At 37.5% G+C, this 15,400-nt stretch overlaps 1 protein-coding gene across 1 annotated transcript; it reads right to left on the bottom strand.

Moving 5' to 3' along the window:
* On the bottom strand, positions 1 to 11,872 carry Pmpcb (peptidase, mitochondrial processing subunit beta). Its single transcript, XM_020164398.2, has 13 exons — positions 11,714 to 11,872; positions 10,694 to 10,834; positions 9,822 to 9,908; positions 9,331 to 9,460; positions 6,532 to 6,730; positions 6,115 to 6,194; positions 3,863 to 3,975; positions 2,921 to 3,064; positions 1,606 to 1,766; positions 714 to 799; positions 468 to 556; positions 238 to 313; positions 1 to 151 (listed from the first exon to the last, which is right to left on the bottom strand). Exons 1-13 carry the CDS (start codon positions 11,810 to 11,812, stop codon positions 87 to 89), a joined length of 1,470 nt encoding a protein of 489 aa, XP_020019987.2. The 5' UTR covers positions 11,813 to 11,872; the 3' UTR covers positions 1 to 86.
* Between the last annotated feature and the right edge of the window lie 3,528 nt (positions 11,873 to 15,400).

The following is a 15,400-nucleotide window of genomic DNA, read 5'->3' as shown; positions in this document are numbered from 1 at the left end:
TTTTCAAGTACATTTTTATTTTTTCCTTCGATAGTTTAAAACCTGCTGGTCTCTTAGTTTTACAAATGTATTTGATTAAAAGTATTTTAATCATGATGCCAGCACATATTGCTGCAAATCTGGTGAAAATCTGGTAGCTGCTCAATGGGACCTATGGATTAGAAAGAAGACAGTTAAAGCTGAATATAAAAGTACATGGCCAAGCTTCTGCACAGGAAATAGAAGAACCAGGCTTACCAACAGCAGCAACAGCTGGACTTTTACCATAAATGTATTTGGTACACACTTCTCGAATTGTGTCAGCATTCACAGCCTAAAAAAAAAGGAAGATGTTATCATGCATAGCTTTCTGGTAGTAAGGCAGTTCTAATAGTGGGAATTTTTAAACTAAGAGCAACATTTAAGGAACAAATTTTCAGCTTTTGTAACAAGGATCCTTTTACACAAGACCCAATAGTACCACTTACATCAATTCTTGCTTCAAGCTCAGGGATGGGAATTCTTCTATTATAGCATAACATCTGCCTGCCAATATCTTCACAAATTGGAGTTGATCCTGTTTAAAGAGTAAGTATTGAAATACATAGATCAACCATATAGAAGGTGGTAAAAACCTAAACTTCTTTTTTTTTTTTTTTTTTTTTTTTGCGATGCTAGGGATCAAACTCCAAAGGCCTCACGTGCTGGGCAAGCACCTGGGTCTTTATTCTTACCATCAAGCTGCAACAACATGTTTGTTTTCAGAAGATTTTTGGCTCGTTCAACTTCACTCTCAGTGACGCTTGTACAGAGTCGCATCCTAAAAAATATTTGAAAACTTGGTATTGTAAAATAGTTGGAAAATGTTACATGATCTTTTCAGTTAATGACATAAGGGAAGATAACATATTCTACATATTTTATCACAAAATACAAGAGATTTAGTAAAAAGTTGAAATTACTAATTTCAGAACTAAGGAAGAGCTAATATCACTTTTCCAGGTAATTGTTCACAAATTATTTACATAAATGTGTAACTGCTTATTAGCAAAGGCTTGACACAATGTCTTTAAAATAGACTGACCAATCTTGACATTTGGTCAGGGATAGGTCAGTGGGTCATTCATTGCTTTCTCAAGAAAATCAGATGAACTTAAATACAGTAATTAAATTAATAATTACATCCTAGGTGACTAGATTGAGGTAAGCCAGTTAAGAATAGTGGGAATAGAAAAGAAAAAAAATAGCCAAGGAAAGGAAATAGAGCTAAATAAAACTTCAAGAAGCTGTGAGCCTTTGTCTCAGTCTACTGACTTAACTAGTCTTTAAACATGTTTTCTTTTGGCAACTTCAGATTCACTTCTGTAATTCTGGTTTTCCAAGCTAGATAACTTAGAAATATTTTCTTTTCTAGTTGACTTTTAAACTTCTAGAATATTCTTTATGAAGTAATCTGCTTCTCAAAGACTGAGAACTTTTTGTAGTATAAACCAGCTTCACGTAAGGCTTAGAAGAAACATCTATGATCTAGGCCAACCACTGGTACTGCTTTAAAAGCTAAAGTTATATTAGAAATTAACCTAAAATACGAATCTCAGGCAAGGTTTAAAGTAGTTATTGTCTCACCATTCTCTTTGAACAACATGTAGCATGTCTGCAACTGTGGCTGGTTCACAAACCATATAGAGTCCCCATAATCCTGTGTCTGTATAGGAAGTGTTGAAAGACTGGAAGCTGTGGCAGAGATTGCCATGACATGTGAGCTGGGCCAGCTTGCTAGATAAATTCTGTAAGGACAATAGTATAAGAGAATTGTGGGTACATGTGTCCAAACTACCAGGAAAAAAAAAAAAAACAAGACATAGCAACTAGAGAATACCCAATACTCAGTTTTATGCAGTAACAGCTTAACAGTAAACTTAAAATTCAATTAATCTGATTATTATGCTCATCTGGCCCAATATTAGTGTAAAAGCAGTGAACCCTTACAATTAATGTAATAGCTACACCTACTTATAAAATACTACATTGTTGTTACCAACCCATTAGTGGGCGCTTGATTACATATGCTTAAAGATTTGAAATTACACTGCACATGAAGCCTAAGACATCTATATGAAATGTACTTTAGAGAAATCTTTCAGAAGCCTATATTCTTTGCATTTTTAAATTTCAGACTTAGTTGTAAAAATAGTACAAAGAATTTCCTTGACCCAAATTTCTTTAATAGCTGTTATTTTACTATGCTTGCTTCATCTTCATACGTTTTTTATTTAACAGTTTGACAGTAAGCTGCCCCTAATTTATTTATTCATTTTTTAGCAATTGATTGGTATTAGTGCTTGAACCCAGGATTTCACATAGTAGGCAAGTCCTCTTACCTTGTGAGTCGACCCACCCCTGCAGCCTTTTCTTTTTTTGTTGTTTTTGTTTCTGACACAGGGTCTCAGGTTGATTCTCCTTTCCACCTCCTGGGTAGCTGAGATTATAGGCATGCACTACCATGCCTACTTATGCCCCTAAATTCTTTAGTGTACACTAATGAAAACCAAGGAATTTTTCAGTCATACTAAGTATTATTAACTATTACATTAGCAACTGTTATTTTCACAGTAACTAGTAACTAATTCCTCTGCTTTACTTTACCAATTAAATTATCCCAATAAACTTGTGTGGCAAGATGACCTTTCTGAGTCAGATGCAATCCAGGATCCATTTATAAGTCAAAAGTCACAGTACAAATCTCCATCTTTCCACTTAAAAAAAACCTCACATTTAAGAAACATGACAACTCTTCCACATGTAATAGTTGTACAGGGAGATACACTGTGATATTTACAGTGTATCTTAGATTTATCCCCTCTTACATTCTCCCTCCTCCTCAGAACAATTTCAACAGATTTCATTCTTCTACTGAAAAGTTACTTTCAAAATCACTTACCATTCCCCCTCCAAAAGAGCGATCCCAGTTGCCAATCAGTGTGTTTGCAACCATGAGACAGATGGTATCTGGATGTGCCCAACCAACAGCTTCAACAGCTATTGCAAGATGTGCCAGAGGCATCTTGTCATCCCTCACACGAATCTAGTAAAGAGAAAGAAAAAAAGCAGCTCTCACTAAGATAACTACTATATGGTATGTTTATTAACAAGAAAAATAAGTTCACTGGTCCCACAATTGTGAAGTTAAAACAGTATGGCTCTCTTTTGTTTTTTAAACTATCAGGCCTCGTTATGCTATTTAGTTTAGAAGAATTTCATGAGTAAAGGAATAATTACTTTCACCAACAGATTTCCAACTGAAATACTACAGGTAATCAACAGTCAAAAATGGTTGCATTATTTCCCTGGAGAAAATTAATTGTCAATCTAAATTTTTCTATCTAAATTTAAACTAATACATTATAGGTTTATCTTTGTACTTCTACTGCTACTGTTTTACATAGGAGCCAACACTTAATGCTATAACTATTCAGTGCAGATTTCCTGCAAGTTCTGGCTCTTAACATTAACTCCACAAATATACTGTGGCAGCAGAATATAGCCAAGAGTAAACCCAATGTGAAAGTCAAAATTTAGTTTTTAATTATAAGGTTATTTATATACCTTACTGTCTATAAGCAGACATGCCACCAAACAAAAAGCATAAAAGGACCAAATTAAAGCAGTGCTTTTAAAACCTTGCTTCTTTGGGAAAGAAAAACAAGAAGTTAAGTAATAGGGAATAGGAGGGACGGTATGCCCATCCTCTTCCCTTTTCTGTGTTACCATTCAGACATCTAGCATTTATTCCTATTGGAAAGATGGACATTTTGTACACTCATTTGCAAATGTAGCACAAGATACCCAAAAGGCGAAATTCTAGGTAGGAGGCTTGCCCTACCTCACTTCCTGTGAATTTGCAGGGAGGCAGAGCTGGTATATCTCCTTTATGTGAACACAAAGAGTCACCAAAATGAAATTTTGCTAACTCAAGCAGTTCATCGTGGGAAACACCTAAATTGAAGGAAAATGTTTTCATATGTATCTAACAGCAATACAATCTAAATCAGAAAACTAGCTGCCAATACTCTGCTTTACAATAAACTCTAGGTGGTGATTGTACATTACACATGAACTATTTGCACTAAGAGCCATTTAAGATGAAATGGCTCATAGCACACTAGGTGTTAAATAAGGCTTGGGTTGCATAGCTCTCATTCTGTAAAGCAACTGAGAGCATTTACCAATGTATTCATAGCTAAAGATAGTAAGAGCCTGAAAATAATATTCTATAGTAAGTTACCAAAAATCCTATGATGCAACTAGCAAAATCATGTTATTTTTTAAAGTGGGAAAGAATACAAATGTGTAACTCCATCTCATTTAAAGAGTTACGAACACAGATACATGCTTCATTCTTGGAACAAAATAGTTTCATCTAAATTTTCTAGTACATTCATAACAATCTACGTTCATTACTTGACAGCCAAACTTTAGAATTAGATCTATATTCTTTATGATCCCAAACATAGGACCCAAACAGATTCAGCCAGTGAAGAAGTATTAAACACAAATATAAACTTACAAAACAGACACATGGAAGTGTTTTTATTTTTGAGACAGCATCTTTCTATGTAACCTCAGTTGGCCTCGAACTCTAAATCCTCCTGCCTCAGCCTTCCAAGCGCTGGGATTACAGATGTATACCTCAGTGCCAGCTTGTGCAAGTGCTTTAAAAAACACTGCCATAAGATTTTTTTAATGAAATTTATTCTATTATAATATAAAAATGCAACTTATACCTATATTTTTCAACTAGACCTGTGGTGTACAAGATAGCATATGATAGTACACTGTTTTTGGAATCACTATATAGAAGAGTTAACTCAGCTATCGATCCTGAGTGACAATACTAACAGATCATGGCAGTACAAGGACATTAGATACACAAAGTGAAAAACTGAAGCACACAGTTCTCAGCTTCAGAACTGTGAATGATTCAAGAATGATTGTCTTGAAGACAATCATTTTCATTGTTTTATTATCTTCACCAACTAAGCCTCTTGGTCAGACATGCCAAGGCTTGTGCAATCTTTACTTTAAAAAAAAAATAAAATAGCTAGGGGGCTCACATCTGTAACCCTACCTACTTGGGAGGCTGAGACTGGGAGGATCACAGTTGTAGGCCATCCTGGGCAAACGGTCTGTAAGGCCCCATCTCCAAAATAACCAGAGCAAACTGGACTGGAGCTGTGGGTCAGGCAATAGAGTGCCTGCTTTGCAAGCATGAAGCCCTGAGATCAAACCCCAGTCCCACCAAAACAAAAAAAAGGAGGACATGAAAATTTGACAAATTATAGCTATTTATCCTGAAGATTAACAGCTCAGTGGTAGCTGAGATAATCAGAAATCAGCACAGAATTAAACTGGCCTATTTCACTGAACTGAAAATGCCATTTATAAGACACATCAACAACATGTATCAATACAAGAGAATGGTACTTATCTGTCACTAAGATACCCCAACTTTAACAATACTTGAGAAAAAGAAAACTAGAAACTAATTAAAATGTACTATTTGCCTAAATTCAGCCTGTCAGGAAATCTGGCAGAATCGAAGTGAATTTTTTTCATTGACTAACTTCACATGTCCCCCAAGGAACTCTAATAGCATGTTTGAATTCATATTACACATTCCCATGGCTCTCTATGTACTTCCTCCTTCTCAGTGATAAGTAGATCTCGAGTGAATGAATGACTGTGTTCATAAAGAGTGACCATACCCATTCCACACTTGGACAAGGATGAAGCCATTTCTCAAAAAGTAATTTAAAAGTTCAAGAGATTCTCTAACTGCAGAACACTAGATTCCAAGCACAACTATCTCCCAGTTTACTGATTAAGCCTTGTCTTGTAAGTAAATTCCACTATGTTTATACACTTATGTATCAAATAGTTCAATAAGTTTTTCTATAAAAGAGATGAAGACAGGAGTCTGGTTCTAGCACTGTACATTCCCCTAACACAACACATGTAAAACATTTTGCTCTGTAAATAAAAACTCTTAGGATATCTCCCAACAGGACCAAATTGATAAGCAAACCACTCCAATAAATGTATTTAAGACATTTATAGAAATTTAAATTGACTAACCTCCAGCAGCAGCAAGCACTATTCTTGGTCCCTTATAATGTGTGGTGATATAATCCACTAAGTCCTTACGATTTATAGATCTGTAAATGAAGTAAAGCAATTTTAGGAGGAAATAAAGCCATACATCTTTACATAATATACCTGAAATCAAATTGGATCTTAAAGGTATTCTAAGAGTTAAAAGCAGTCAAACAGGCAACAAGTATTAAAAAACTTCAACTGTTTGGTATAAAGGAAGACAGACTTGACACTTTTTTATTCCAAAAGTGTCTGAGTTCAAACACCTGGGAAATATGTGAGGTCTAAATTTATGCAGATTATCAGGAGAAAAATGACTTTTTGAAACACAATCTAAATTTGAGTTTGTAAATGTTGTAAATTTTAGCCTAAATTTTTTAAACTGAGAAATATACCTACTTGATATTCTCAGTTGGTCCCAAAATTGTCCGTCCAAGTGCAGTGTTTTGATAAGCTGTGGCATGTAGATAATCAAAAACAACTTCCTGTAAATTGGTTTCAACTTCTTGCATCTCTCTAAGGATTACTCCACGCTCACGCTCAATCTCTGCCTCTCCCAGTGTACTGTTTTGTATTATATCAGCAAGAATTTCTACAGCTAATTGAAATGAAAACATAAGAAACACTAACAAACCTTAACTTTTGCTTTAAAATCTCTTAAACCAACATTAGAAAACATAACAATCATTCTGTTAATGACTAAATAAAATGAACCTGAGGAGAAATTTTCCATCTATTTGATATACCTAAAAGGACTATTAAAATTAAAAATAGAAAACTCTGTGATACAGAAGAGCTCTGGGAAAAATCCTAAACCATCACTTTGTACTGACTCTACCTAATTAGAAAATGCCATGCCATGGAACTCTGCATATTAAGAGATTGTTCTATATGAAAATTACAAAGTAAAAAATTGTATTAGAAAACACACAGACATGTACAGAGGTTCACATCGCTCAAGTATTTTCTACCCAAGTTCCCAATGAGGCTGCTATATAAAGAAACACTATAATCTGAAATATGTTCCCAATGGACACTTCAATAATTATGTCCTCTCAAGCTGTGATTTGCTAAAAAGCCAAAAGCAAATGTTATGAGAAAAATTACATACCTCTCCAAAAACCTAATTCATTCTTGTAGCAATCAAAATCTAAATTTTATTAAATACAAAATGAATTTATAATCTTAAGTTTTGGTTTTTGCTCTCTTTAAGGTACCGTGTCTCTGAACCAATTATATTCAAATACCAAGAACATGATTAAGCTGAAGAAAAAAAAAGAGCAAGCTGAAATGAGATCTTGACCAAAGGGGGAAAAAAAATACCCAGTTATTTCATTAAAAAAAAAATATTTTTATCAGTAAAACCCATCTGTCTAGATGAGAGAACCATAAATAATCAAAGAGGACAGGGCTGGTGGAGTGGCTCAAATGATAGAATGCCTGCCTAGCAAGTGTGAGGCCCTAAGTTCAAACCCTACTACCACCATCCCCTCACCCCCCAAAAAAAAAGACAATGGTGAGGAAGATCCCACTGACAGATGGGAGGTCCTGTGTAAAGATCTTCCTTCACAGGAAGTTGGTAATCTAGACTGGTAGTTTCCAGAGTGGGGGGGTTCCTATTTCCTAGTATTTATGTTTTAATCTAAATCTGTATTTCTTTTTTAATGTGTATTTAATATTGTACATTAGTGTAATAGCACATGTGTTTCATTTACAAATATACAGACCTCTAATTACCTCATGCAACAGATTCATCCAGCTAAGAGGATAAAAATCTCAAGCACATCTCTAAAGGTAGAGCTGCTTCAGAGAACACATACACTTTGGGTTTCTCAAAGAGCCTGTTCTGCTTTTCCACTGAGTAGCAGGGGCTCTATTCTTCCCAGCCAGAAGCCAGGAGGAAAAAAAAAAAAAAAAAAGATCTTTTAACTTCTCCCTTTTCCTACTACTCTATTGCTTTCCATACTGTTCTGTGTAAATACAGGAAGGAGGTAGTCTAGAAAAACAACTCTTTAAAGAACTGTGCCCTACCTCTTTATTCTTGATCCCCCAAAATTAGTTCTGGAGCAAAAACTGTTACTAAAGAAATCATTAAGAATTTTTACTGTTGGGGGCTACAGGTGTGATTCAAGTGGTAGAGTGCCTGTTTTACAAGCGTGAAGCCCTGAAGCCCTGATTTCAAATTCCAGTCCCACCAAGAGTTTTTCTGCTGGTTTTTAAAGCAACACATGCCAGTATACCATCCATTGCAAGTGTTGCTGGGTTTTGTACTACAGATTGTTTATTTATTTACAAATGGTGGACTTTATTTTGTTCCTTTGATAAAGCAAATGAATCTGAATAGATAAAATAAGCATTTGAGTCCACAGTAAGCCAATGAAGCAATCCTAGGCAAGCCAGAGTGTAGACCTCAATCCCCACAACTCCAAAGTGGAGTCACTGACCTGGTAACCACATCCAATGTGGTTAATAAATAAAGGGATAAATGGATAATATCTACACAAAAGTATGTGTGTAAAGTGCCACTCAAACATTATTGATGAAGCCCTATTACAAATGCGGAATTTTTAAGTAAAGTCAACTACAACAATGCAAAAACCTTAAAGGTTAATAATTTCACTAATTAGTCCAAAAATATTAAGTTTTGTTGTTAATTCTTACACTGGGAAAATGTTCTGTTTAATAACTTTAGGATACTCAAAATGCTCTACACAAATTGCTGTGCTATGCTGCCAAAAAATTTTGTTTTTGCAAAGTAAAAATAATTTTACTGCTATAAAAAACAACCAATAATGTTGTAAGTGTACATTTGCTAATTTTGCTTTTGTATCAAACAAGGAATAAAAGTTATTAGAAATATTTTACTACACAGGTATGGCTCAGGAGGAAGTAGTTTTAAATCAAATGTAAAGGGCTAAAGGTGTGGCTCAAGTGGTACAGCACTTGCTAAGTAACCAAAAGCTCTGAGTTCAAACCCCAGTACCGCCAAAATAAAGTATAAATCCTGTTTACACAAGTACTAAGGCCTGTAGATATCTGTCATTTGTCATATTTGAAAAAAGCACAGTTGCTCCTCACCTGGAGTTTAGTTTATTTTTTCACATTTCTAGAGGTTACTTTTACAACAGGCACAAAAACTACTAAATTATTTCTGAACCCTCATGAAAATCACATGTGCAGTGTAAGCAATCACAGTACCTCTTGGTAAATCTTTAGAGAACGCTTTGGCATAGTACACAGTCTGCTCTCTGGAGGTGTAGGCATTAAGATGAGCACCCATATTCTCAATCTCAAGTTCCAGGTCTAATTGGGATCTCTTTTTGGTGCCCTTGAAATAAAACAGAAAAAAAATATATATATATATGATACCTTATCCTTCACCCACTCTAAACACTTCAGGTAATGAATATGGAAGATAAAAGTCAATGCCCATTTCATGCAAGGACAAATTTGGTTTGTAAAATACATCAGGCTTCAAAAACTGATATCCATTCAGATGGGCCCTTGCACCCCAAGAGAAACCCCTTGTTTCAGTTTTACAAAGCAATTATCAGTAATTACCAGACATTATTCTGAAAAAAAACTAAAAATTAATATGCCATACTATGAAATAGTTCTTGCTTTGAAAGCTGAGGTTTCTGTACCATTTGATGAGAATGAATTTTTATAAAATGAGTCTTACAACCTGCCTTAAAAGCCATATGTTCCAGAAAGTGAGCTGTTCCATTATTCTTCTCATTTTCATATCGGCTTCCAGCATCAATCCACAGCCCAACCTTAATGCAACCAAAGAATAATTAAGTAAAACATTTATTCTGTTTTTTTTTTTTTTGGTTGGGAGGAGGGGAAAATGTCCTTCCTTTTTCCGACAAATGCTTTCTAGTCTTACCACTAAAGTCATCTTCAGCGGAGTGAACAGACAGTTCATTCCTATGAACTGAGATTTAAAACTTAAACCGTCAGGCTACTGCTGAGTGCTACAAATATCTATCTATGATCTTCACTAAAGATTCATATTCTTAACCTAACTAATTACTATATCCAATTCATAATTGTGGTATAAAAAGCATCAGGGACTGTCAGAAAAAACAGGTTCAAATCCATGTATTAGTTGTATGACCTTGGACAAAACCATTTAATGTCTCTAAACCTGCATTGTCTACTGCAAAACAGGTGAGATGATTCCTACTACAAAGAAGTGTTTAAAAATTAAATAAGTAGCTGGGCACCAGATGTAATCCTAACTACTTGGGAGGCTGAGATCAGGAAGATAGCAGTGCAAGGTCAGCCCAGGTTAAAAAATCAAGTAAGACATGTAAAACACTTGGCACAGAGTAGCCTATACCTCTTTTTATCAATACTACTAACAATAAATAATGTAACAGTCTACAAGAAACAGTCATAGACAGTGAAAGAGGATTCCCATGACCTGGTATGAAAGTTCAAACCCAGAGAAACTTGTCAAGGCAAAATAACCACCACTATTTTTAACTACCAGCCAACACTACAGAGTCATCCCAAAGTGGCGTTATTGCCCAGAGAAGTTGCTGGAGTCACTTACTGTGCACGTTGAGAGCCCAGAGTCTTCAGAGGCCACTCTCAGTCCATTTTCCAAACATGTTACTCGTGTTTCAGGAACATTCAGAACAACCTGTGTAGCAGCTTGTGTACTTCTTGGTCTGTTCCCTCCAAAATATGATGACTGGGTTAGGGTAAGAGGAGGAAGAGAGAAAGTGAACATTCCTATTTTGGTATTTGATGTTAACTAGAACCTCAAATCTATCTCAAATAGACTCTAAAACACACTTTCCTGGGCTGGGAGGATGAGCTTCTGAAGTGCCAGGCCCCTGGGTCCCCATCTCCAGCACCGTAGGCGGGGGCCGAGGGGACACGACACCACTCATCTCTCCTCCTCAACTTTGGTTCCAGTAGGATCCATCCTTTTGCCTAGCCTAGGGAACCTTCCTTAACCAGCCACTCTGAAAGCTAGCAACACGACTGTGAACATGCCCTTCCTTAAGGAAGATGCGCAGTTACCACCACTGCCCAGAGAGAAACAGAGTTCCTATTTCAATACCTCTCAGGAGTGTTTCACATTCATGATGGAGGAAACAAACAGGAAAGAAAAAAAAAGAAACGGAGAGAAAAATACAAAACACCTACACGAAAGTTAAGACTTGGGTTGTCACAGTGCACGAGAGGCTCGCGTTTTTAAAGGGGCGAAAAGGAGCCGAGCAGCCGCAACACTGGGCTGACGGATTTGCTGCCGTGGACGTGAACTCGGTCCGCAGGCTTCCCGGCTCCTTTCCACAAGCACACACACGCCCATGAGAGGGCAGGGGCGAGGACACATGCCAACACACAGAAAGCGCCGTAAGTGTAGAGACAGCTAGCATCTAGGAGAAAAGCGCAAACTCAAACTTTCCCTTTCGCCACGCCCAGGTTGGGGGTGAGGCCCGGGCTGGGGCACAACGCTAGGCGACCATTACCCTAACTCCCCAAGCCGCGGCCCAGCGTGCCCAGGAGGAGGCCCAGCCCGATCCGGGACGGGGTCCAGGGCCCCTCCCAGAACGAAGCTCACCTGTCCGGCGGCGCCACAGACCAGGATCCTTTCGGCGAAGCCCCACAGCCGCCGCCGCGCCGCGGGCAACAACATGGCTCTAAACGCTGCCGCCGCCATAGCTGCTGAGCATAGACGGAGCGTGTGCTTCCGGGGTCGTGACCCCAGGTCTCAGAGCGAAAGGCGGGCGCCACCTGGTGGCCGCGGTAGAAATAACACTGCTTGAAAGGCTCGTGGAAGGATGAGGACCTGCGCATGATGCTGAGCAGTGAGTGTATACCAAACAACCCCAATTAGGGAAGCTGTAGGAATCTCCGGATCATCAATTACTTTTACCAGTCGGCTGCGATGTGTGTGGCATAAATGTGGCGAGCTAAAAGCAAAAGCAACAGACGCAACATGCAATCTCCTTGATGGGTGGAATTGATTGGAAAAAGAGTAAGATCAAAACTCTGTCCTTAAAAGAAGCATCTAGGAGAGCAAAGGATGGGTCAGAGTGGGTCTAACTCATTCTGCACGTGCTTACAGTCTGGCTCATCCCGTTCCACAGAAATGCTCTTGGTAAGTCACTCCTTACAGAAAGATGAACACTACAGACCTTATCTTACGGGCCGAACTTGACGTTGGCCGCTGCCATTCTCTTTTGCCATTACATCTTAGAGCTACCTTCACTTTATTGAGTTCCTCCTTATTCACTGATCCTTCAAGGGAACTAAAAACAACAAACACTTTTCTATGAAACAGATACTATTATTATGCTCATTTTACAGATACAGAAACTAAGGTGTAAAATAACTTGCCTAAGGTTCTGTGCTGGCAACAGTCTGCCTGGTTCCAAAGAGTGTGCTCTGTAACACTACCGCCTTTTACCCTAGAAGTTGGCCTGGGTCTCTTCTCCTACTGCACATTCTCCCTCCCAGTCTCCTTTTCCACTGAGGACCTTTCTACTCACCCAACCTTTTGAGCTCCTGGCCCACCTAACCATCCACTACTGACCAGTTACATTTGATTATCTCATTGGCACCTCAATCCCAACTTGTCTGAAAGGTAACTCCAGTCTTTCCCCTAAATCTCTTCCCATATTTCCAATGCTAAAGAAATAATCACACACTTATTCATCCTGACATCCAAACCAAAAACCTGATGTCATCATCAGCGTCTCCAGTTTTCTGCCTTTCATATCTAATTGATACTCCCCTGTCCTGCCTCTTCAATCTTCTCTACCCCCACTGTTACAAATTTCCACATTGTTATTTATGGGATCTTTTTAAAATGCAGCTCTTAATATGACAATCCCATCATTTAAAAAAAAAAAACTCCAGTAATTCCCCTTGGTCAGGATAAAGTAAAGTCTCCTTAACATACTCTTTCTAATCTACTTTACTTATCTTTCTGGACCCATTTCTCTCTACCTATCCCCTATGCTATGATTCACTGGTTCAGCGCACAAGATCCATTATTTAAGAAAGGATGACCAAGGTTATTCCCTCATATCTCTAAAACAAGTGTGTGCTAAAAATAAATATAAACATGCACATATATATATAAAGTATTTAGATATAATCACAGGAAGCCCCTCAAAAATTTTAACAAGCATTTATACTCAATGTTTAATATAATTCATTTTATTAATTTGTTAGTGACTGTTTACAGTCAATATATTACCACATAAAACTTAGAGAAATTAAGTGCACCAGAATGGTCAAGAAATCAAAGTGCTTGACTAAGCTAGGCATGGTGGTACACGCCTATAATCCCAAAACTTGGGAAAAGAGACATGGAGGACTGTGAGTTCATCATCAGCCTAGGCTACATCATGAGACCATTGTCTAAAAAAAGACAAATAGGGTTGGAGGAATGACTCAGGTGATAGTGCTGCCTAGCAAGCATGAAGCCCTGAATTCAATACCCAGCACCACCAAAAAATAAGTAATTCTAAAGTAACTGAAATAAAAAATTCATTGGAGGTTCGCAACAGTAGATATAAACAAATAGAAGAAAGAATCAGGGAATTTGAAAATAGATCAACTGAGGTTGTCTAATCTGAAGAATTAAAAGAAAAAAATGAAGAAAAAATGAACAGAGCCTCAGAACCCTGTAGGACACTCTCATCCTGTGCAACAACACTTCGCAATGGAAATCTCAATAAGAATAAAGATAGAGGGACAGAAGGAATCTTTGAAGAAACAATGGCCCACAGCTGGAGATGTAGCTCAGTGGTAGTGTGTTTGCCAAGCATGTGGGAGCCCTTGGGTTCTATTCCTAGCACCTTAATAATGATAATGATGATAAAACAATAATAATGATGACCCCAAATATCCCAAATTTGACAAACAATAATAATATACATGTCAAACAGATCAACAAATTTTAAGTAGAATAAACTCATAAATATCCACACCTAGACACATCATAATCAAACTATAGAAAACCAAAGGCCAAACCTTGAAGGCAGCAAGAGAGAAGCAACTGATTACACATACCTGATCTTTAATAATATTAATATCTGATTTCCTATTGGAAACCATGGATTGCAAAGCGGCAGGATATTTTCAAGGAACTGAGCCAGGCGTCAGTAGCTCATGCCTGTAATTTTAGCTACTTGGGAAGCTGAGACTGGGAGAATTGCAATTCAAGGCCAGTCTGGGCAAATAGTCTGCAAAACCCCATCTCCAAAATAACCAGAGAAAAGTGGATTGGAATTGTGGCTCAAGTGGTAGAGCACCTGCTTTGCAAGTGTGAAGCCCTGAGTTCAAACCTCAGTACCACCAAAAAAAAAAAAAAAAGCTGAAAGAATTGCCAACAAGAATTCTATGTTCATAGTAAAAATGGCTATACTACCAAAAGCAATACACATGTTCAATACATTTCCCATCAAAAACCCAATGATATTCCTCACAGAGATTGAAAAATCTACCTAAAGTAGCTTTGGAAACACAAGAGACCACGAATAACCAAGGCAATACTCAGCAAAAAGAGCAATGCTGGAGGCATCACACTACCCAATTTCAAACTATACTACAGAGACATATCAATAAAAACAGCACGGTAATATCACAAAAATAGATAAGAATACTAGTGGAACAGAATAGAGGACCCAGATATGAATCCACACAGCTATGCCCACCTTATTTTTGACAAAGGCACTGAAAACATACGATGGAAAACAGCCTCTTCAACAAATGCTGCTGGGAAAAGTGGTTACCTGCCTGCAGAAAACTGAAACTGGATCCATGTCTATCATCCTGTACTAGTATCAACTCAAATTGAATTAAGGAGCTTAATATCAGACCTGAAACTCTGAAGTTAGTACAGGAAAGAACAGGAACTACTCTGACGGCAATAGAAATAAGCAAGGACTTCCTGAATAGAACTCCATCAGCCCGGCAAAAGAGAAAAGATGGACAAATGGAACTACATGAAATTAAAAAGCTTCTGCACAACAAAAGAAAGGGTCTCTAAACTGAAGAGACCACCCACAGAGTGGGAGAAAATCTTTGCTAGCTATACATCAGATAAAGGACTGATAACCAGAATATACACGGAGCTCAAAGAACTAAACTCCCCTAAAATCAATGAACCAATAAAGAAATGGGCAACTGAACTAAACACAACTTTTTCAAAGGAAGAAATCCAAATGGCCAAAAAACACATGAAAAAATGCTTACCATCCCTGGCCATAAAGGAAATGAAAATCAAAACCACACT

The sequence above is a fragment of the Castor canadensis genome, chromosome 2 (assembly GCF_047511655.1).
Source record: "Castor canadensis chromosome 2, mCasCan1.hap1v2, whole genome shotgun sequence".
Classification (NCBI taxonomy): domain Eukaryota; kingdom Metazoa; phylum Chordata; class Mammalia; order Rodentia; family Castoridae; genus Castor; species Castor canadensis.
The sequence above is the reverse complement of the archived record's forward strand: the minus strand, read 5'-3'. Positions and strand labels throughout refer to the sequence as shown.